This window comes from Salvelinus fontinalis, chromosome 13 (assembly GCF_029448725.1).
Source record: "Salvelinus fontinalis isolate EN_2023a chromosome 13, ASM2944872v1, whole genome shotgun sequence".
Taxonomy (NCBI): domain Eukaryota; kingdom Metazoa; phylum Chordata; class Actinopteri; order Salmoniformes; family Salmonidae; genus Salvelinus; species Salvelinus fontinalis.
In genome coordinates, this window is record NC_074677.1 from 18434302 (window position 1) to 18457915 (window position 23614).

Consider the following 23614-nt stretch of genomic DNA (forward strand, 5'->3'; position numbering starts at 1 on the left):
TTTATGAACATTTTGAAAATCTTGGCTCTCTCTAATTTTCTCCTTCTCTCTTTCTCTCGGAGGACCTGAGCCCTAGGACCATACGTCGGGACTACCGGCCGTGGTGACTCCTTGCTGCCCCCAGTCCGCCTGGCCTTGCTGCTATTCCAGTTTCAACTCTTCTGCCTGCGGTTATGGAACCCCTACCTGTCCCAGACCTGCTGTTTTCAACTCTTAATGATCGGCTATGAAAAGCCAACAGATTTATTCCTGATTATTATTTGACCATGCTTGTCATTTATGAACATTTTGAAAATCTTGGCTCTCTCTAATTTTCTCCTTCTCTCTTTCTTTCTCTCGGAGGACCTGGGCCCTAGGACCATGCGTCAGGACTGCCGCCCGTGGTGACTCCTTGCTGTCCCCAGTCCGCCTGGCCTTGCTGCTATTCCAGTTTCAGCTGTTCTGCCTGCGGTTATGGAACCGCCACCTGTCCCAGACCTGTTGTTTTTCAACTCTTAATGATCAGCTATGAAAAGCCAACAAAATTATTCATGATTATTATTTGACCATGCTTGTCACTTATGAACATTTTTGAACATCTTGGCATAGTTCTGTTATAATCTCCACCCGGCACAGCCAGAAGAGGACTGGCCACCCCTCATAGCCTGGTTCCTCTCTAGGTTTCTTCCTAGGTTTTGGCCTTTCTAGGGAGTTTTTCCTAGCCACCGTGCTTCTACACCTGCATTCTAGCTGTTTGGGGTTTTAGGCTGGGTTTCTGTACAGCACTTCGAGATATTATCTGATGTACGAAGGGCTATATAAAATAAAATTGATTGATTGATTGATAGCTGAGAGGGAGAGATGAGAGAGAGAGGGGAGGGGATGAGAGGGTAGCTGAGAGGGGGAGATGAGAGAGAGGGGAGGGGATGAGAGGGTAGCTGAGAGGGAGAGATGAGAGAGAGAGGGGAGGGGATGATAGGGTAGCTGAGGGGGAGATGAGAGAGAGAGAGGGGAGGGGATGATAGGGTAGCTGAGAGGGGTAGCTGAGAGAGGGGATGAGAGGGTAGCTGAGAGGGGTAGCTGAGAGAGGGGATGAGAGGGTAGCTGAGAGGGGGAGATGAGAGAGAGAGAGAGGGGAGGGGATGAGAGGGTAGCTGAGAGGGGGAGATGAGAGAGAGGGGAGGGGATGAGAGGGTAGCTGAGAGGGAGAGATGAGAGAGAGAGGGGAGGGGATGATAGGGTAGCTGAGGGGGAGATGAGAGAGAGAGAGGGGAGGGGATGATAGGGTAGCTGAGAGGGGTAGCTGAGAGAGGGGATGAGAGGGTAGCTGAGAGGGGTAGCTGAGAGAGGGGATGAGAGGGTAGCTGAGAGGGGGAGATGAGAGAGGGGAGGGGATGATAGGGTAGCTGAGAGGGGGAGATGAGAGAGGGGAGGGGATGATAGGGTAGCTGAGAGGGCGAGATGAGAGGGTAGCTGAGAGGGGGAGATGAGAGAGAGAGAGGGGAGGGGATGATAGGGTAGCTGAGAGGGGGAGATGAGAGAGAGAGGGGAGGGGATGAGAGGGTAGCTGAGAGGGGGAGATGAGAGAGAGGGGAGGGGATGAGAGGGTAGCTGAGAGGGGGAGATGAGAGAGAGAGAGAGGGAAGCTGAGAGGGGGAGATGAGAGAGAGGGGAGGGGATGAGAGGGTAGCTGAGAGGGGGAGATGAGAGAGAGGGGAGGGGATGATAGGGTAGCTGAGAGGAGGAGATGAGAGAGAGAGGGGAGGGGATGAGAGGGTAGCTGAGAGGGGGAGATGAGACAGAGAGGGGAGGGGATGAGAGGGTAGCTGAGAGGGGGAGATAAGTGGGCAGGGAGAGAAGGGAGGAAGGAGCAACAAGAGAGGGAGGCTGAATTCAAGTTAAGTTATTATCACGTGCACAGGTACAGTGAAATGCCTTTCCTGCAAACTATTTCCCAACAATTCAGTAATCAATATCAGTAGTACAAAAAAATAATTAAGTAGAAGAAAAAAAACATGAAAAAAAGAAATAAGAACATGAAAGTAAGCTAGCATATATACAGGGTCAGTGCCAATACCATATTTACAATGTGCTGGAAAAAGGAGGTTGAAAATGACCATGAATTCGCCCGCCAGCTGTTCTGCGCATGCTCTGAGAACGCGCCCTGGAATATTATCCGGCATGCCCGCCAGCTGATCTGCGAACGCGCCCTGGAATATTATCCGGCATGCCCGCCAGCTGATCTGTGAACGCGCCCTGGAATATTATCCGGCATGCACGCCAGCTGATCTGAGAACGCGCCCTGGAATATTATCTGGCATGCCCGCCAGCTGATCTGTGAACACGCCCTGGAATATTATCCGGCATGCCCGCCAGCTGATCTGTGAACACGCCCTGGAATATTATCTGGCATGCCCGCCAGCTGATCTGAGAACACGCCCTGGAATATTATCTGGCATGCCCGCCAGCTGATCTGAGAACACGCCCTGGAATATTATCTGGCATGCCCGCCAGCTGATCTGTGAACGCGCCCTGGAATATTATCCGGCATGCCCGCCAGCTGATCTGTGAACACGCCCTGGAATATTATCTGGCATGCCCGCCAGCTGATCTGTGAACACGCCCTGGAATATTATCTGGCATGCCCGCCAGCTGATCTGTGAACACGCCCTGGAATATTATCCGGCATGCCCGCCAACTGATCTGAGAACGCGCCCTGGAATATTATCCGGCATGCCCGCCAGCTGATCTGTGAACACGCCCTGGAATATTATCTGGCATGCCCGCCAGCTGATCTGAGAACACGCCCTGGAATATTATCCGGCATGCCCGCCAGCTGATCTGTGAACACGCCCTGGAATATTATCCGGCATGCCCGCCAATATCCTCGCTGATCTGAGAACGCGCCCTGGAATATTATCCGGCATGCCCGCCAGCTGATCTGTGAACGCGCCCTGGAATATTATCCGGCATGCCCGCCAGCTGATCTGTGAACGCGCCCTGGAATATTATCCGGCATGCCCGCCAGCTGATCTGAGAACGCGCCCTGGAATATTATCCGGCATGCCCGCCAGCTGATCTGAGAACGCGCCCTGGAATATTATCCGGCATGCCCGCCAGCTGATCTGAGAACGCGCCCTGGAATACCCTCAGCTACCCTCTCATCCCCTCCCCTAGACCTGATTAAAAAGCTTACTCACGTCAGCCTCGGAGAGAGAGATCACCCAGACCCAAGGGTCGGCGGGGGCCCCCATGTATGGCTCGGTGTTGTTTTTGTCAAAGTGTGCATAATCAAATGCATTGAGTTCTTCTGGTAGAGAGGCATCGTTGGGCAGATCATGGTTGGGTCTTCCTTTGTAATCCATGATGACTGGAGCCCCTGCCACATGTGGCGGGCGATGGAGCCTGTGTCATAGGATTCCACCTTGTTCCTAGATTGTCCTTTTTCTCGTTTGATGACTCTGGAGGGCTTAGCGGGACTTCCAAACCAGCCCCTCACAACTCACCGGAGGACCCTCACCCCTAGCAACTCACCGGAGGACCCTCACCCCTAGCAACTCACCGGAGGACCCTCACCCCTAGCAACTTACCGGAGGACCCTCACCCCTAGCAACTTACCGGAGGCCCCTCACCCCTAGCAACTTACCGGAGGACCCTCACCCCTAGCAACTTACCGGAGGACCCTCACCCCTAGCAACTCACTGGAGGACCCTCACCCCTAGCAACTCACTGGAGGACCCTCTGTTATCATGCGTTGCTGATGAAACTCTGAGGGGGACTAAGAGTGGTGAGGGGATCAAATCAACATATCTTTACCAAACAGAATGAAACATGTTGCCTTTGGTATATTGCTCTTTATATAACCCATATTATAAAATATAATCCCACCCTTGAGAGTTCAGACAGCCAATAATCCTTCTGTTTGAACAGGCCACATTAAATGGTTTGTACTTGGCCGTAACAATGCTTTTCTGCTCCACTACCCACAGAGCCACAAAGAGTTCCAGCAGACCACTGTTCTGGGCTGTGCTGTACCTTACTGTGCTGTGTTGTGTTGATCTGTACTGTGCTGTATTCTCCTGGATTGCACTGTGCAAGGGGAATCAAAAAAACAAATGCAATTCACATTTAAATAATAAAACAAGCATGAAATTCAAATGAGGAAATTCCACGTTGTTTTAGGAGATCTAAACACTTGGGTTACATGTGTCAATCAGTCAAACGAATACAGGTGGCTCAAAACAAAAACATAACGCAGTGCATTATGGGATACAACTTCGCTCTGAAGCCAGCAGTGTAGCTGATTCGGTCAAAGTGGCTATTGGAGGGTCAAATTAGCCCCTACACCCTCCATCATTCTCACTCCCTCAGCTTTGGGACACTTGTGCATATAGTGGAGGTGCACGTGAACATACAACTGGAGGGGTGAGGAGGAGGGGGTGATTTGGGATTCAGCCAGAGAAGAGAGGATGGGGAGGTGAGGGGCAGGGAGAAGAGAGGGAAGAGAGCAGAGATAGAGGGGAGGAGGCCTGGAGGGAATGTGCTGCTTGTATGTGAGGGTGCAGGAGGAGAGGGTGGGGGCTGCTACTAGCAAGCATGTATGGGACCGGTGATCCCTGAAGCCCCAGGGTAAAGTCCCTGCCTGGCTTCAGCAAAAAAGCCCAGCTCCACAGCACTGGGATAGCACTGGGATGAAAATATGAGCCTCCCCTGGAGCTGGGGGAAGGGAGGAGGAGGGAAGAGGGGGTTCAGCAAGGTTGTCATCCTAGCTTTGATGACGTAATCCCTCAAATTAGCTCCAGAGGCAGCAGCAGTGGTACACTCAGCACAGAATGAACAATGTTAACATTTAGATGAAGTCTTGCCTGGACTGTAGCCTGCGCTATATTTCCAGGTCCTAGATGCACTCCCCATGGCCGGGTACAGTACAGGAGACTATGCTGCTTCTCACATGTTTCACAACACATTCTCTCTCCAGGGCTTACACTTGTATATACACTGGTAGTCGGCGTGACTGGCCTGATTACAGTGGTTTTGTTAGAGCTGCTGTGTTCTTATTGTGGTATTTCAGAGCATTTGATTACAGCTGTGTTAAAAGCCTTGTATTGTTTGTATCATGGTACATCAATGCAGGCTGATGTGTTATGTTAGCCTGGTGTGCTGGGGCTGGGGGGTTAGAGGTGGTGGTTGGTAGGCTGAGAAGCAGGTGCTGAAAGGAGGGGGGGCTAGTTCCAGAAGGACAGAAGTGATAAATCACCCATCAGCCTCAGGGCTCAGTGGAGGAGGAGGAGGGAGGTGAAATCCCCAGAGGTCTCCTCTAATAGCCAGTCCTCCTCTGCCCCAAACCCCGCTCTCCATCTACACCCTCCAATCTCCCCTGACCACCACACAACCCGGCTCTATCCCTCACCCCGCAGGCAGTTCAGCTCTGACAGTGGGGCACATCAAGACCGTCATGGTCAAATGTGCTAATAGGATGAGATGGGATAACAAGAGAAACAGGTTAGTGGATGTGTACCACACACCACGTCACATAGCAGACAAGGACAGAAATGGGACAAGACAGAGGACATCAAGTTCACCTCTCGAAGATGACGAGGGTCTCCGTGACAACAACAAGTCAGCAATCATCCCTTTACAGCATGAAGTCATCATGAGACATCCCAATATCCTCATGACCTACAGAACCTGGCTAGGGGAGATGTGTAAATGATCTCTGGGATCAGGACAGACAAAGGCCCTCTATGTGGCGCAGCCAGCCAGCACTTACGCATCTCTACTGGCTGATCAACTCAGAGTCTGATGATCATGAGACTCAAATGCACACAGAGGCAATATCAGCTGAGACCTGATGATCAGCCAATAACTGACTAGCTGCAAGCGCTAAAAGCTAACCTCAGCCGCTAAGCTACGTTCTATTAGCCGTGGATGTTTCCACACGTAGACGCTAACACTAGCTAAGGATAAGAAGAAGAGAGGCCCAGCCAGCAGCAGACGTCTTGCAGACTGACAGGAAGTGAAATATCACAAGCCATCGACTAGCCTAGCGACCTGGTTCTGCTGCAAGCTGTAGCTGGGTGTCGTGCACCAAGACAAAGCAGAGACTTGCAGAAGTGTGATCATCACTCTTCAACTGTACGAATGTAGCCTAGTCATTCTATTCAGGCCAAGTTGAGACATTCGTGACCCAGTTACCAGACCATGTCTCATAGAAATGTAATGATCCATGGAATAGTCTCTTAGAACGGCCAGGAAAGCACTTAGAACATGGTTCTGAAGGCCAAGGGAGGTGATATATCCTTCTATGGCAGTGTGTGTGTGGCAAGTAGGCAACCGATGTACTAATAAAGTGGGGCAACTGAGTCATCATTCATTTGTCAGCATTCGTATTAAATCCCATTATGCATCGTAGTATAATTCATCCCAGGTTTCTGCAGGCTGGCCTGGAGGAGGGTCACATTTCAGGATCAATGACAGTCAATGTCATCAGCAGGTCACACACACACTATTGTCTGGTATACCCAACACAGCCTGATGGTCCAGTTTGATTTTGCCATAAGTCCTCAACATGTATGGTATGGCAACGGAAGAGTTGCCTTCATAAAGTATTCACACCCCTGAATTTTAAATAGATTACATTTAGATTCATTTTTTGTCACTGGCGTACACACACAATATCAAATAATGTCAAAGGGGAATTATGTTTTTTGACGTTTTTACAAATTAACAAAAAAATGAAAAGCTGAAACGTCTTGAGTCAATAAGTATTCAAATGATTTGTTATGGCAAGCCTAAATAAGTTCAGGACTAGAAATGTGCTTAACAAGTCACATAATAAGTTGCTTAGACTCACTCTATGTGGAATAATAGTGTTTAACATGATTTCTGAATGACTACCATCTCTATACCTCACACCTACAATTATTTGTAAGGTCCCCCAGTCGAGCAGAGAATTTCAAACACAGATTCAACTACAAAAGTTCAGGGAGGGTTTTCCAATGCCACAAAGAAGGGCACCGTATGGTAGATGGGTAAAATGACAAGTTAAAAGCAGACATTGAGTATCCCTTTGAGCATGGTGAAGATACTAATAACACTTTGGTGGGTCTATCATTACACCCAGTCACTAAAAAGATACAGGAGAGTTTCCTTTTATAAATGTATTTTATTTCACCTTTATTTAACCAGGTAGGCCAGTTGAGAACAAGTTCTCATTTACAACTGCGACCTGGCCAAGATAAAGCAAAGAAGTCCGACACAAACACATAGTTACACATGGGATAAACAAACATACAGGCAATAACACAATAGAAAATCCTATGTACAGTGTGTGCAAATGTAGAAGAGTAGGGAGGTAAGGCAATAAATAGGCCACAGAGGCGAAATAATTACAATTTAGTATTAACACTAGAGGTATAGATGTGCAGATGATGATGTGCAAGTAGAGATACTGGGGTGCAAAAGAGCAAGAGGATAAAATACAAATATGGGGATGAGGTAGTTGGGTGTGCTATTTACAGATTGGCTGTGTACAGGTGCAATGAGAGGTAAGCTGCTCTGACAGCTGATGCTTAAAGTTAGTGAGGGACATATGTCTCCAGCTTCAGTGATTTTTGCAATTTGTTCTAGTCATTGGCAGCAGAGAACTGGAAGGAAAGGCGAACAAAGGAAATGTTGGCTTTGGGGATGACCAGTGAAATATACCTCCTGAAGCGGATTTTTGGGGGGTTTGTATCATTTGATTTACACAACATGCCTACCACTTTAAAGATGCAAATGTTTTGTGTGTGTGTGAAACAACACAAAAAAACTGAAAACTTGAGCGTGCATAACTATTCACCCCACAAAGTGAATAATTGTAGAGACACCTTTTGCAGCAATTACAGCTGCAAGTCTCTTGGGGTATGTCTCTATAAGCTTGGCACATCTAGCCACTCGGATTTTTGCCCATTCTTCAAGGTAAAACTGCTCCAGCTCCCTCAATGTGGATGGGTTCCGCTGGTATACAGCAATCTTGCTTTAGCAGTATGCTTAGGGTCATTGTCCTGCTGGAAGGTGAACCTCCATCCCAGTCTCAAATCTCTGGAAGACAAACAGGTTTCCCTCAAGAATTTCCCTGTATTTAGCACCATCCATCATTCCTTCAATTCTGACCAGTTTCCCAGTCCCTGCTGATGAAAAACATCCTCACAGCATGATGCTGGCACCACCATGCTTCACTGTGGGGATTGTATTCTCGGGTGATAAGAGGTGTTGGGTTTACACCAGACATAGCATTTTCCTTGATGGCCAAAAAGCAAAATGTAAGTCTCATCTGACCAGAGTACCTGCTTCCATACGTTTGGTGAGTCTCCCACCGCCTTTTCGCAAACACCAAAAGTGTTTGCATATTTCTTCTTTAAGCAATGCCTTTTTTCTGGCCACTCTTCCGTAAAGCACAGCTCTGTGGATTGTACGTCTTAAAAAGCGGTCCTATGGACAGACACTACAATCTCCGCTGTGGAGCTCTGCAGCTCCTTCAGGGTTATCTTTGATCTCTTTGTTGCCTCTCGGATTAATGCCCTCCTTGCCTGGTCCGTGAGTTTTGGTGGGCGGCCCTCTCTTGTCAGGTTTGTTGTGGTCCCATATTCTAAATTTTTTGATAATGGATTTAAATGGAGCTCCGTGGGATGTTCAAAGTTTCAGATATTTTTTTATAACCCAACCCTGATCTGTTCTTCTCCACAACTTTGTCCCTGACCTGTTTGGAGAGCTCCTTGGTCTTCATGGTGCTGCTTGCTTGGTGGTGCCCCTTGCTTAGTGGTGTTACAGACTCTGGGACCTTTCAGAACAGGTGTATATATACTGTATATATATATATATATATATATATGTCAGATCATGTGAAACTTACATATTGTCCACCTGTGTGCAATCTAGGGCGCGGCAGAGAGAGAGGGCGTGACAGAGAGAGAGAGAGGAAGAGAGCGCGTGAGAGAGAGAAAGAGGAAGAGAGCGCGTGAGAGAGAGAGGGTGTGAGAGAGGGTGTGAGAGAGGGCGTGAGAGAAAGAGAGGGCGTGAGAGAGAGGGCGTGAGAGAAAGAGAGGGCGCGACAGAGAAAGAGAGGGCGCGACAGAGAAAGAGAGGGCGCGACAGAGAAAGAGAGGGCGCGACAGAGAAAGAGAGGGCGCGACAGAGAAAGAGAGGGCGCGACAGAGAAAGAGAGGGCGCGACAGAGAAAGAGAGGGCGCGACAGAGAAAGAGAGGGCGCGACAGAGAAAGAGAGGGCGCGACAGAGAAAGAGAGGGCGCGACAGAGAAAGAGAGGGCGCGACAGAGAAAGAGAGGGCGCGACAGAGAAAGAGAGGGATCGACAGAGAAAGAGAGGGCGCGACAGAGAAAGAGAGGGCGTGCGAGAGAGAGAGGGCGCGGGCAAGAGAGAGGGCACGAGAGAGAGTGCGAGAAATACAAGATGTCAGGAGGATCAACGGAGGACATTTACATTTTAGTCATTACATAAAACATAACTCAAGTTAACTTATGACTGTTCACTGTAAAGGCATGTGTCTGCTTTCGCCCCCCACCCCAAGTGAGCCCTCTACAGAACATAGAATAGGCTTCATGGCTATGGTAGTTCAGTGTGGAGTAAATATAGGATACAGGCATGAAATCGACTTACTCTGCAATGTTTCATTCAACTTTCAACACTCAAGATAAACAATCTTGTGACAACTATTTTTGGGGGGGAATGCAATCCTGCACTATAAACAAACTAAATTGTAACCAACATACCAGTAGATATACTTTTACACAGTAACTCCACTCTCTTTTTCCTCCGGGGTATGTATTCCTGGACACATCGCTAGCTATAGACCAACATCTACACCACACAACAAGTACTTCATTTAACACTTTTACCACAGCTGTCAACACTACAGTAAACAGAGAAAGCTTGGTACATAGACACCTCAGACACAGCCGTCTATGACATCTTTCTGTCTGAGCCGAGTAGAAGTCCTTTAACTTCAGGAACATAGTGAGTATACATTAGCGTCCGTTCTTACCGTGGGGTCCTGGCCGTCAGTGATCAGTTCCCGCTCTCCCCGGGGGTTGACTTTGCGAAAGCGCCGGCGGGAACGTCTCTGGGACACCTCCCTCTGCAGTGCCCCCTCACCCTCGCTGGCATTGTCCACCTGAAACACATCACCAAGCTGGGCCTCAGTGCTGGAGGTCTGGGGCTCAGAGCTACCTCTACTACTAGACTGTTCTTGTTCTGAGATCAGAGTCAGCTGCTCAGACCGATCACAGTTCTTTCTGGCTGCTGGTTCTGAGAGCTGATCCTGGCTCTGTTCCTGTTCAGAGTTCTGTTGTTCAGGCTCCTGGTAGAACATCCAGTTCTTCCACAGCACAGAGAGCCTGTGCAAGCGCCTCGTCATGGGGACTGCATCCAGGACACGGGCAAGAGAAGAGAGGAGAGGTAGAAGAAGATGGTATGAGGCTCTCTCTCTCTCCAAGGCTGCGACGAGAATAGTTCTAGTCACTCTCAGTCTGCTGTGTCGAGTCAGGAGGCCGTTTCTGCACAACACAGCTCACAGTGAGACCACAGCTTCCTGTAGGAAACCCTCAATATACCAATTTCCTTTGCGAGACAGAACATTTTTGATTGTGGAGAACTTTGTATTACTATGCTGTTATTGCTGGAGAATGTTTTCTTTTCGAGTTACAAAAAAAACAAAGCTAAGCAAATAGTTGCATTTTGTGAAGTGAGTTGTGAAACTATTCAAAAACATTAAAACTAGGATAAGTACTAATGGAAGAATACTTCAACTGTTCAAGACTCATAGGCTTTGAGTATTTAAAAAATAAAAATAAACAGTACTTTTCTAGACTCACATGCGTGCAGAGAGTATTTCCACTAGAAAAACAATGATGATAAAGGCAGTGTAATGTGAGCGGATGTGTTTTATGAGGGCAGATTGGGGGGGTTTATCAGGACAGTGGAGAACCTGACGTAACCTAACAGTCCCGGTAAAGTGCTGTGTTTGTATTAAGTATATGGCAAACAAACTATTACTTATTGTTCAAAACAGCCATTTTTTGAGAGGGTTTTCAGTTAAAACATTTTTTTTTAAAGATTAAAATCATGTGAATTCATAATGCAGATGTCTACATTGCGCTTCCCGCAGAGTGATTAATGTTTTATCATTTATGCTGCTGGTGTGCTTGCTTTTCTTCGAGAGTGGTGCGTGTAGCTTGTGGTTGTGATGCAATCACAAGTCATCAAACCGGCTCTAGGGTACAGTCATAGAGCTTCCCTGATGCAAGTAATTAGGAGACATCTAGGCTATTCAACGAAAGATGGAATTACAATGACAGAACTAAAAGTTAAATGAGAAAGACAGGCTACAACACCAAGAGCCAACAGGCAGGCAGCTTCTTATCCTGAATGGGTTTGTTGTTATTTACTGGAAGATTTGGAAGGGGAGGAAGCGCACAGGTCAAGTTATGTAGTCTTAATTACAATAGCTAACACAAGCTAGCTAGCTTAACTAGAGTCTCTCGGTTTGATACAACAAGTCAGGTACTATGTAATCAGATTAAATGATAAATAAATAGTGAGTCCACCAGCACGAGTCTACTTGGTTGCTATCCTTCTCCCCCTCCCTCGTCACTCACATGTAAGCTGCTTCTCTGCTTTGAGCCTCTCATTCTCCCTCAGGCATTACAGCTCCAGGTAATAAACGCCTAGGTTTACCTCCACTGGACTCACATCCTACCATACCCTTGTCAGTACATTATGTCTTGAATCTATTCAACCACGCCCAGAAATCTGCTCCTTTTATTCTGTTCCCAACGCATTAGACGACCAGTTCTTATAGCCTTTAGCTGTACCCTTTTCTGCACCTCCTCTGATCCTCTGGTGATGTAGAGGTTAACCCAGGCCCTGTAGTCCCCAGTTCCACCCCTATTCCCGAGGGGATATGCTTAAAACCCCGGCCGTCCTACAATCTAAAATTGATGTCCTCAAACTCACACAAATGATCATGGAACTTACCAGGTACAAACCTAAATCCGTAAACACGGTCACCCTCATAGATAACATTATGTTATGAATATGAATATGACCAACCTGCCCTCTAAATATATCTCTGCTGTCATCAACCAGGATCTCAGCGATCACTGCCTCATTGCCTGCGTCCGTAATGGGTCCGCGGTCAGACGACCACCCCTCATCACTGTCAAACGCTCCCTAAAACAATACAGCGAGCAGGCCTTTCTAATCGACCTGGCCCGGGTATCCTGGAAGGATATTGACCTCATCCTGTCAGTAGAGGATGCCTGGTTATTCTTTAAAAGTGCTTTCCTCACCATCTTAAATAAGCATGCCATATTCAAATGTAGAACTAAGAATAGATATAGCCCTCCAGACCTGACTGCCCTTGACCGGCACAAAAACATCCTGTGGCGTACCTTATTAGTATTGAATAGCCCCCACGATATGCAACTTTTCAGGCAAGTTAGGAACCAATATACACAGGCAGTTAGGAAAGCAAAGGCTTGCGTTTTCAAATGAAAATGTGCATCCTGTAGCACAAACTCCAAAAAGTTCTGGGACACTGAAATAAGAGCACCTCCTCGCAGCTTTCAAATGGACTGAGGCTAGGAAACAATGTCACCACCGATAAATCCACTATAATTGACAATTTCAATAAGCATTTTTCTACGGCTGGCCATGCTTTCCACCTGGCTACCCTTACCCCGGTCAACAGCTCTGCACCCCACACAGCAATATGCCCAGGCCTCCCCCATTTCTCCTTCACCCAAATCCAGATAGCCGATGTTCTGAAAGAGCTCAAAAATCTGGACCCCTACAAATCAGCTGGGCTAGACAATCTGGACCCTCTCTTTCTAAAATGACCCGCTGCAATTGTTGCAACCCCTATTACTAGCCTGTTCAATCTCTCTTTCGTACCGTCTGAGATCCCTAAAGACCAGCAGCATACCACCCTGCATACCACTGCTGGCTTGCTTCTGAAGCTAAGCAGGGTTGGTCCTGGTCAGTCCCTGGATGGGAGACCAGATGCTGCTGGAAGTGGTGTTGGAGGGCCAGTAGGAAGCACTCTTTCCTCTGATCTAAAAAATATCCCAATGCCCCAGGGCAGTGATTGGGGACACTGCCCTGTGTAGGGTGCCGTCTTTCGGATGGGACGTTAAACGGGTGTCCTGACTCGCTAAGGTCATTAAAGATCCCATGGCACTTATCGTAAGAGTAGGGGTGTTAACCCCGGTGTCCTGGCTAAATTCCCAATCTGGCCCTCAAACCATCATGGTCACTTAATAATCCCCAGTTTACAATTGGCTCATTCATCCCCCTCCTCTCCCCTGTAACTATTCCCCAGGTCGTTGCTGCAAATGAGAACGTGTTCTCAGTCAACTTACCTGGTAAAATAACGGTAAAATAAATAAATAAATAAATAAAATTGGAAAGCTGCTTCAAAGGGGGTGACACTCTAGACCCAAACTGCTACAGACCTATATCTATCTACCCTGCCTTTCCAAAGTCTTCGAAAGCCAAGTTAACAAACCGACCAATTCGAATCCCACTGTAATTTCTCCGCTATGCAATCTGGTTTCCGAGCTGGTCCTGGGTGCACCTCAGCCACGCTCAAGGTCCTAAACGATATCATAACCGCCATCAATAAAAGACAGTACTGTGCAGCCGTCTTCGTCGACCTGGCCAAGGCTTTCGACTCTGTCAATCACCGCATTCTTATCGGCACACTCAATAGCCTTGGTTTCTCAAATGACTGCCTCGCCTGGTTCTCCAACTACTTCTCAGATAGAGTTCAGTGTGTCAAATCGGAGGGCCTGTTGTCCGGACCTCTGGCAGTCTCTATGGGGGTGCCACAGGGTTCAATTGTTCGGCCGACTCTCTTCCCTGTTTTTATCAATGATGTCGCTCTTGCTGCTGGTGATTCTCTGATCCACCTCTACGCAGACGACACCATTCTGTATACTTCTGGCCGTTCTTTGGACACTGTGTTAACGAACCTCCAGACTGGAGGTCGACCGATTAAATCGGAATGGCCGATTAATTAGGGCCGATTTCAAGTTTTCATAACATTCGGTAATTGGCATTTTTGGACACCGATTATGGCCGATTACATTGCACTCCACGAGGAGACTGCATGGCAGGCTGACCACCTGTTATGCGAGTGCAGCAAGGAGCCACGGTAAGGTGCTAGCTAGCATTAAACTGATCTTATAAAAAACAATCAATCGTAACATAATCACTAATTAAACTAGTAATATCATGAACCATGTGTAGTTATCTAGCTTGTCCTGTGTTGCATATAATTGATGCGGTGCCTGTTAATTTATCATTGAATCCCAGCCTACTTCGCCAAACAGGTGATTTAACAAGCACATTCGCAAAGAAAAGCACTGTCGTTGCACCAATGTGTACCTAACCATAAACATCAATGCCTTTCTTAAAATCAATACACAAGAACATATTTTTAAACCTGCATATTTAGTTAATATTGCCTGCTAACATGAATTTCTTTTAACCGGTTGAGGACAGAGGGCGCTGTTTTCACTTTGGGGGAAAATCGTGCCCAATTTAAACGGCCTCGTACTCAAATCTTGCTCGTACAATATGCATATTATTATTACTATTGGATAGAAAATACTCTCTAGTTTCTAAAACCGTTTGAATTATATCTGTGAGTAAAACAGAACTCATTTTGCAGCAAACTTCCTGACAGGAAGTGGAAAATCTGAAATCGATCTGTTCTAGGGCCTGCCTATTAATGTCCTTGATATTTATTAGTATAGATGCACTTCATACGTCTTCCACTAGATGTCGACAGGCAGTGAGAGAGGAAATGAAGTGTATAACTTGATCTGGGGTCGAATAAAAGCTCTCGGCATGACGTGTCACCAGTTTCCTGTTTTCTGGAGAGCGCGTGAAGGGACCTGGTTTTGCATTCTGATAAGCTGTCGTTATGGACGACTAATATCTCCGGCTTTGATTTTATTTGATACATGTGACAATATCATCGTAAAGTATGTTTTTTCAATATAGTTTTATTAAATTATTGAAATTTATTCGGGACGTTAGGCGTGTTGCGTTGCGTGCCTTTGTTCAGGAAGGAGAGCTTTGCGCTACTTTGCTAGCTTTCCGTGCTAATTGACTGGAGAAGAGGACATTCTAAATCCAAACAACGATTGTTCCCGACAAAGGACCCCTTGTACAACATTCTGATGAAAGATCATCAAAAGTAGGACCATTTTATGATGCTATTTCATATATCTGTCGAACATGTTGTACTAGTCATTTGCGCCCAGATTTTGGGTACTCTCTTGCTATACCTAAGCTGGATGTCGTAATGAAGTTATTTTTAGAATTCTAACACGGCGATTGCATTAAGAACTAGTGTATCTATCATTTCCTATACAACATGTATTTTCTAGTAACGTTTATGAATAGTTATTTGGTCAGAATAGTTGAGTGTCATAAAAATATCCGCACATTCTGGGAAAAAGATGCTACGTTAGCACAATGTATAACCACTGTTTTCAGCTCTAAATATGCACTTTTTCGAACAAAACATAAGTGTATGTATAACCTGATGTTATAGGACTGTCATCTGATGAAGGTTTATGAAGGTTAGTGAAAATTAATATCTTTTGCTGGTTTATTCCCTATCGCTAACGTGCCTATTGCTATCGCTAACGTGCCTCGATGAATGAATGCGGTAGTGTGGTAGGCTATTGTAGTAAGCTAATATAATGCTATATTGTGTTTTCGCTGTAAAACACTTAAAAAATCGTAAATATTGGCTGGATTCACAAGATGTTTGTCTTTAATTTGCTGTACACCATCGATTTTTCAGAAATGTTTTATGATGATTATTTAGGTATTTGACGTTGGTGTCTAATTACTCTGGCTGCTTCGGTCCTATTTGTGACGGTAGCTGTGATGGTAGCTGCAATGTAAAACTGATTTATACCTCAAATATGCACATTTTTCGAACAAAACATAGATTTATTGTATAACATGTTATAAGACTGTCATCTGATGAAGTTGTTTCTTGGTTAGTTTGGTTGGTTCTTGGTTAGTTAGGTTGGCTTTGTGCATGCTACCTGTGCTGTGAAAAATGTCTGTCCTTTTTTGTATTTGGTGGTGAGCTAACATAAATATATGTGGTGTTTTCGCTGTAAAACATTTTAAAAATCGGACATGTTTCTGGATTCACAAGATGTGTATCTTTCATTTGCTGTGTTGGACTTGTTAATGTGTGAAAGTTAAATATTTCAAAAAAATATCTTTTGAATTTCGCGCTCTGCCTTTTCAGTGGAATGTGGGAGGAGTTCCGCTAGCGGAACGCCAGAGCCAGACAGGTTAACTAGGGAAATTGTGTCACTTGTCTTGCGTTCTGTGCAAGCAGAGTCAGGGTATATGCAGCAGTTTGGGCCGCCTGGCTCGTTGCGAACTATGTGAAGACCATTTCTTCCTAACAAAGACGGTAATCAATTTGCCAGAATTGTACATAATTATGACATAATATTGAAGGTTGTGCAATGTAACAGCAATATTTAGACTTAAGGATGCCACCCGTTAGATAAAATACGGAACGGTTCCGTATTTCACTGAAAGAATAAACGTTTTGTTTTCTAAATGATAGTTTCCGGATTTGACCATATTAATGACCTAAGACTCGTATTTCTGTGTTATTATATTATAAGTAAGTCTATGATTTGATAGAGCAGTCTGACTGAGCGGTGGTAGGCAACAGCAGGCTCGCAAGCATTCACTGCGTTTGCCAGCAGCTCTTCGCTGTACTTCAAGCATTCACTGCATTTGCCAGCAGCTCTTCGCTGTACTTCAAGCATTGCGCCGTTTATGACTTCAAGCCTATCAACTCCAGAGATTAGGCTGGCAATACTAAAGTACCTACTAGAACATCCAATAGTCAAAGGTATATGAAATACAAATGGTATAGAGAGAAATAGTCCTATAATAACTACAACCTAAAACTTCTTACCTGGGAAAATTGAAGACTCATGTTAAAAGGAACCACCAGCTTTCATATGTTCTGAGCAAGGACCTTAAACGTTAGCTTTTTTACATGGCACATATTGCACTTTTACTTTCTTCGCCAACACTTTGTTTTTGCATTATTTAAACCAAATTGAACATGTTTCATTATTTATTTGAGACTAAATTGATTGCATTGATGTATTATAATAAATTAAGTGTTCATTCACAATTGTTCTAATTGTCATTGTTACAAATATATATATATATATATAAATAAATAAATAAGCATCAGCTTTTTTGGTCCTCCAATAATCGGTATCGGTGTTGTAAAATCATAATCGGTCGACCTCTACTCCAGACAAGCTTCAATGCCATACTACAACACTCCTTCCGAGGCCTCCAACTGCTCTTAAATGCAAGTAAAACTAAATGCATGCTATTCAACCGATCGCTGCCCGCATCCGCTCGACCATCTAGCATCACTACTCTGGAGGCTTCTGACTTAGAATATGTGGACAACTACAAATACCTAGGTGTCTGGTTAGACTGTAAACTCTCCTTCCAGACTCACATTTAGCATCTCCAATCCAAAATGAAATCTAGAATCGGCTTCCTATTTCGCAACAAAGCATCCCTCACTCATGCTGCCAAACATACCCTCGTAAAACTGACTATCCTACTGATCCTTGACGTCATTTACAAAATAGCCTCCAACACTCTACTCAGCAAATTGGATGTAGTCTGTCACCAAAGTCCCATATACTACACCACTGCGACCTGTATGCTCTCGTTGGCTGGCCCTCGCTTCATTTGTCGCCGCCAAACCCACTGGCTCCAGGTCATCTATAAGTCCTTGCTAGGTAAAGCCCCACCTTGTCTCAGCTCACTGGTCACCATCGCAGCCCCCACCCATAGCACGCGCTCCAGCAGGTATATTTCACTGGTCATCCCCAAAGCCAACTCCTCCTTTGGCCACCTTTCCTTCCAGTTCTTTGCTGCCAATGACTGGAACGAATTGCAAAAATCACTGAAGCTGGAGACATATGTCCCTCACTAACTTTAAGCATCAGCTGTCAGAGCAGCTTACCGATCATCACACCTGTACACAGCCCATCTGAAAATAGCCCACCCAACTACCTCATCCCCATATTGTCATTTATTTTTTGCTCCTTTGCACCCCAGTATCTCTACTTGCACATTAATTTTCTGCATATCTATCACTCCAGTGTTTAATTGCTAAATTGCAGTTATTTCGCCGCCACTATGACCTATTTATTGCCTTACCTCCCTAATCTTACTACATTTGCACACACTGTATATATACTTTTCTATTGTGTTATTGACTGTATGTTTGTTTATCCCATGTGTAACTGTTTTGTTTGTGGCGCACTGCTTTGCTTTATCTTGACCAGGTCGCAGTTGTAAATGAGAACTTGTTCTCAACTGGCCTACCTGGTTAAATAAAGGTGAAATAAATAATACAAAAATAAAGTAGCTAAAAGACTGCCCTTTTCTCTCCTCCTAACGTTACAGCATTGTTGCGTTAGGTATTTGTTTCATTTTTCCTTCATGTTGATGATCGGGACCCGTTAGTGGTAGTTGTGAAAACTGCACTGAGATTATAATTTTGTGAAGGAAAAAAAATGATTTTCTCTAAGTGATTGTCTTAATGTTAAGGATCACAATTTTGTTTAAATGTTCACAACCCTAGTTTGTAAACCCATCAAATGCTGTCACTGACACAGTGAAGGCAGAATGCCACCATCGGCCCAGCCAGAGTAAAAACAAGCGGGAGACGAATAAGAAATGAAGTTAACAAAAAACATCTGCAATCGTCTGAACATTGCTGCGATCTCCCTCAACATCTCTCTCTGAGTCGAGAAATCCCTGCCAAGGCAAACCAACTTTTTCCACTGTATTTTAAGCATCATGAGTGGGCTCTGACGAATGCCAGCAGAACACTATTGACAAATGTTTTGCTTCGCTCAACCATGTACTTAGATGACTTTTCTATTTCATATAGGAGTGGGCGGGTAAAACCCAGAGCCAGGAGTAGTGGGACTGAGGAGGAGGATGAGAGAGGGGAGGGTAGTCTGTGATAAAACTCAAGTCAGTCAGTCAGTCAGTCTCCGGGCGTGTGACGGAGAAGTCCGTCACTGGCCGCGGGCAGCATGTGGTACACTAACACACACACATTCAGCGCGCCTCCCTGCTCCGTTATCAGCTCCGTTAACAATGTGGGTCGACACAGAAGTTAACTTCTCTATCTTAGTACATACATTTCACACTTTATTCATACCTCCCGTCAGTAACAGTTTATGGTATAAAAAATATACAGACAAGAGTTCATGTTTAATTTAAGCAACATTTATTGTACTTATCAATGTTATGGATGAGTGCGTTGTTTGTTTGGTTCTGTTCCTCTCTCCATCTCTGTAGCTTCCGGGTATGCTGGGATAAGGACCAGAGCTACTGTAATCGGGCTGGGATAAGGACCAGAGCTACGGTAATCGAGCTAGGATAAGGACCAGAGCTACTGTAATCGGGCTGGGATAAGGACCAGAGCTACGGTAATCGGGCTGGGATAAGGACCAGAGCTACGGTAATCGGGCTGGGATAAGGACCAGAGCTACGGTAATCGGGCTGGGATAAGGACCAGAGCTACGGTAATCGGGCTGGGATAAGGACCAGAGCTACGGTAATCGGGCTGGGATAAGGACCAGAGCTACGGTAATCGGGCTGGGATAAGGACCAGAGCTACGGTAATCGGGCTGGGATAAGGACCAGAGCTACGGTAATCGGGCTGGGATAAGGACCAGAGCTACTGTAATCGGGCTGGGATAAGGACCAGAGCTACGGGAATCGGGCTGGGATAAGGACCAGAGCTACGGGAATCAGGCTGGGATAAGGACCAGAGCTACTGTAATCGGGCTGAGATAAGGACCAGAGCTACGGTAATCGGGCTGAGATAAGGACCAGAGCTACGGTAATCGGGCTGGGATAAGGACCAGAGCTACGGTAATCGGGCTGAGATAAGGACCAGAGCTACGGTAATCGGGCTGGGATAAGGACCAGAGCTACGGTAATCGGGCTGGGAAAAGGACCAGAGCTACGGTAATCGGGCTGGGATAAGGACCAGAGCTACGGGAATCGGGCTGGGATAAGGACCAGAGCTACGGTAATCGGGCTGGGATAAGGACCAGAGCTACGGTAATCGGGCTGGGAAAAGGACCAGAGCTACGGTAATCGGGCTGGGATAAGGACCAGAGCTACGGTAATCGGGCTGGGATAAGGACCAGAGCTACGGTAATCTGGCTGGGATAAGGACCAGAGCTACGGTAAAAACCACATTCGGACACTTTGGAGAGGTAGAAAAGACACTTGAATGTACCCTGGATACCACATAACACCACCACAATGTTTGAGTGAGTTTGATATGGTAGAAATTGTGTTTTTATACTGAACAAATAGCATTTAGGGATTGCAAATATGTAATAGCACTGGAATTATCTAATTTACAGACACATGCCACTTTGGAGAGGTTTAGGGACACTTGGAAATGTCCTGTGACCACACCTGACACCACTTACTAAAACAGCTGCCCATTTCTAATTGTTTGGTCTATCAATCCCATTAAAAAAAATATTATTCACATGTTGTGGAAGCCATCTGATGTGTTTCCAGCAGTAGTCATCAATAATTCACGTATAGCTTGTCAATGAAAGATGACGTAAAAAATATATATATATTTTGTGTATGCTCTGAACTATGTATTTCCTATCTATCTTCTGATGATTTCCTCATAATCTCCAAGATGTCTTCTCTCCAAATATACCACGTTTTTGCATGTCAGAATCATGCAATTACTTTTGAGTATGTCTATTTAAGCGGAAATCTACATTTCTCCATTACATTTAAGAGGTTATTAAATGCATACATGGCTATCTCTGGGAAATGTCATCAAAATGTTCAAATTTTATGATATTGAATATCGGCCTAAAATATCAGCTGTCGGCCTCCTTGACCCCCCAAAAAAAATCGGTATCGGCCCTAAAAATTCCATAACGGTCATTCTCTAGTTCAGGCGGCAGGGCTGTCATCTCTGTGAGCTCCAGTCATCCATCAGGGTGTACTGAGACATTACATGGGCGCCACAGAGGAAAAGAGGCGAGGAGGGCCACACGTCAAGGCCATGATGTGAAAGTATGGCCAATTTGCCCGCCATTAGGGCTGGAAAATGCCAGGTACCTCCCGATATATTACCACGATACTTAAGTGTCGATATGTATTGCAATTCTCATGATTTTATATGTACTGCGATTTGATACTGTGATTTTATTTCAATTTGATGTTCCTAACATATTGCTACAATATGTCTGCTGCAGAGGGACAAGAGAGAGCCATGAGAAAGATTTAACAAATCACGGAAATAAAAGTGCTGAAAACAAATTGGCTCCCTATTTAAAAAGATGGAGAACAAACTACAGAAGGAAAAATACTGGTGTTTTGGTGCAGATACAGCCAACTAGCGCCAAAATAATATAGAGATATTGTCAAAACGAGAGAATAACAGGGAAACGGACTTGTCACACACAATGAGGTGCAAAGATTCCCTGTCATGTTTGTACTGTATAACTATATGATGGGTTGATTTATGTAACAGCACAGACTTCTCTAATGAAAAACTAACCAGACTGACAGCCTAATAGTGTTATCACAGCAAAGTCAACAACAGAAGACTGACTAAGCATTTTAAGGGGGCATTTCAGTGTACAATTACACACTGCAAGGAGTCATTCCACACACACTACTAAATAGAAAGTCTTCACTATGAACAGAGTGCTGTCTATGAAGAGTCGGCCCATATGGAGATATTTCCTGCTTGGACCATTGACTAGTTAACTCCTGTATGGACTGGTCTCAGTGTGTGAAATACAATGGTCTGTCTATGGCTCTGTGCTCCCAGACAAACGGACAGAGACACAGGGTGGGTGAAATTGAAGCCATCTCAAACCCTGGCCTGGCTGAACAAATGCGTGCAGTTAGTCTGTGATAATTCCCCAGGACTCAATTAGCTAATTGGTTGGAATGCAGTAGCGTGACAGAGGAGCGGAAACCGTGGTGTGTGTGTGTGTGCGTGTATGCTTCTCAGGGTTTCCAAAACATTACTGGGAATATTTATGGCATTTGATAAATGTCCATCAAAATAACATCAAATTGATCAGAAATACAGTGTAGACATTGTTAATGTTGTAAATGACTATTGTGGCTGGAAACGGCAGATTTTTTATGGAATATCTACATAGGCCCATTATCAGCAACCATCACTCCTGTTTTCCAATGGCACGTTGTGTTAGCTAATCCAAGTTTATAATTTTAAAAGGCTAATTGATCCTTAGAAAAGCCTTTTGCAATTATGCTAGCACAGCTGAAAACTGATGTACTGATTAAAGAAGCAATAAAACTGGCCTTCTTTAGACTAGTTGAGAATCTGGATATTACAGGCTCAAAATGGCTAATATCTAATATTACAGGCTCAAAATGGCCAGAAACGAAGACCTTTCTTCTGAAACTCGTCAGTCTATTCTTGTTCTGAGAAATGAAGGCTATTCCATGCGAGAAATTGCCAAGAAACTGAAGATCTCGTACAGTGTACTACTCCTTTCACAGAACAGCGCAAACTGGCGCTAACCAGAATAGAAAGAGTGGGAGGCCCCGGTGCACAACTGAGCAAGAGGACAAGTACATTAGTCTCTCTAGTGAGAGAAACAAGACACCTCACAAGTCCTTAACTGGCAGCTTCATTAAATAGTACCCGCAAAACCCCTGTCTCAACGTTAACAGTGACGAGGCAACTCCGGGATGCTGGCCTTCTAGGCAGAGTTGCAAAGAAAAAGCCATATCTCAGACTGGCCAATAAAAGTTTAAGATGGGCAAAAAAAACAGACACTGGACAGAGGAACTCTGCCTAGAAGGCCAGCATCCCAGAGTCGCCTCTTCACGGTGCTTTTCTTTCAAAAACAAGGACATTTCCAAGTGACCCCAAACTTTTGAACGGTAGTATAACAAACACACAAATACAGTTGAAGTTGGAAGTTTACATACACCTTGGCCAAATACATTTAAAAACTCAGTTTCACAATTTGACATTTAATCAAGAGTAAAAATTCCTTGTCTTAGGTCAGTTAGGATCACCACTTCATTTTAAGAATGTAAAATGTCAGAATAATAGTAGAGAGAATGATTTATTTCAGCTATTATTTCTTTCATCACATTCCCAGTGGGACAGAAGTTTGCATACACTCAATTAGTATTTGGTAGCATTGCCTATAAATTGTTTAATTTGAGTCAAACGTTTTGGGTAGCTTTCCACAATAAGTTTATGGAATTTTGGCCCATTCCTCCTGACAGAGCTGGTGTAACTGAGTCAGGTTTGTAGGCCTCCTTGCTCGCACACGCTTTTTCAGTTCTGCCCACACATTTTCTATGGGATTGAGGTCAGGACTTTGTTATGGCCACTCCAATACCTTGACTTTGTCCTTAAGCCATTTTGCCACAACTTTGGAAGTATGCTTGTGGTCATTGTCCATTTGGAAGACCCATTTGCGAC

At 45.1% G+C, this 23614-nt stretch overlaps 1 protein-coding gene across 11 annotated transcripts in view; it reads right to left on the reverse strand.

Annotated features, from left to right (window-relative positions):
* Nucleotides 1–23614, reverse strand: part of LOC129868197 (rap guanine nucleotide exchange factor 6-like) — a 195929-nt gene that overhangs the window by 103946 nt on the left and 68369 nt on the right. For 10 of the 11 annotated variants that reach the window (XM_055941951.1, XM_055941946.1, XM_055941943.1 and 7 more), the window contains one exon: nt 10022–10150. The exons of the other annotated variant lie outside the window; for it this stretch is intronic. In XM_055941951.1, coding sequence (XP_055797926.1) covers nt 10022–10150 — 129 coding nt within the window. The remainder of the gene's footprint in view (nt 1–10021; nt 10151–23614) is intronic. 11 annotated transcript variants of the gene reach the window in all.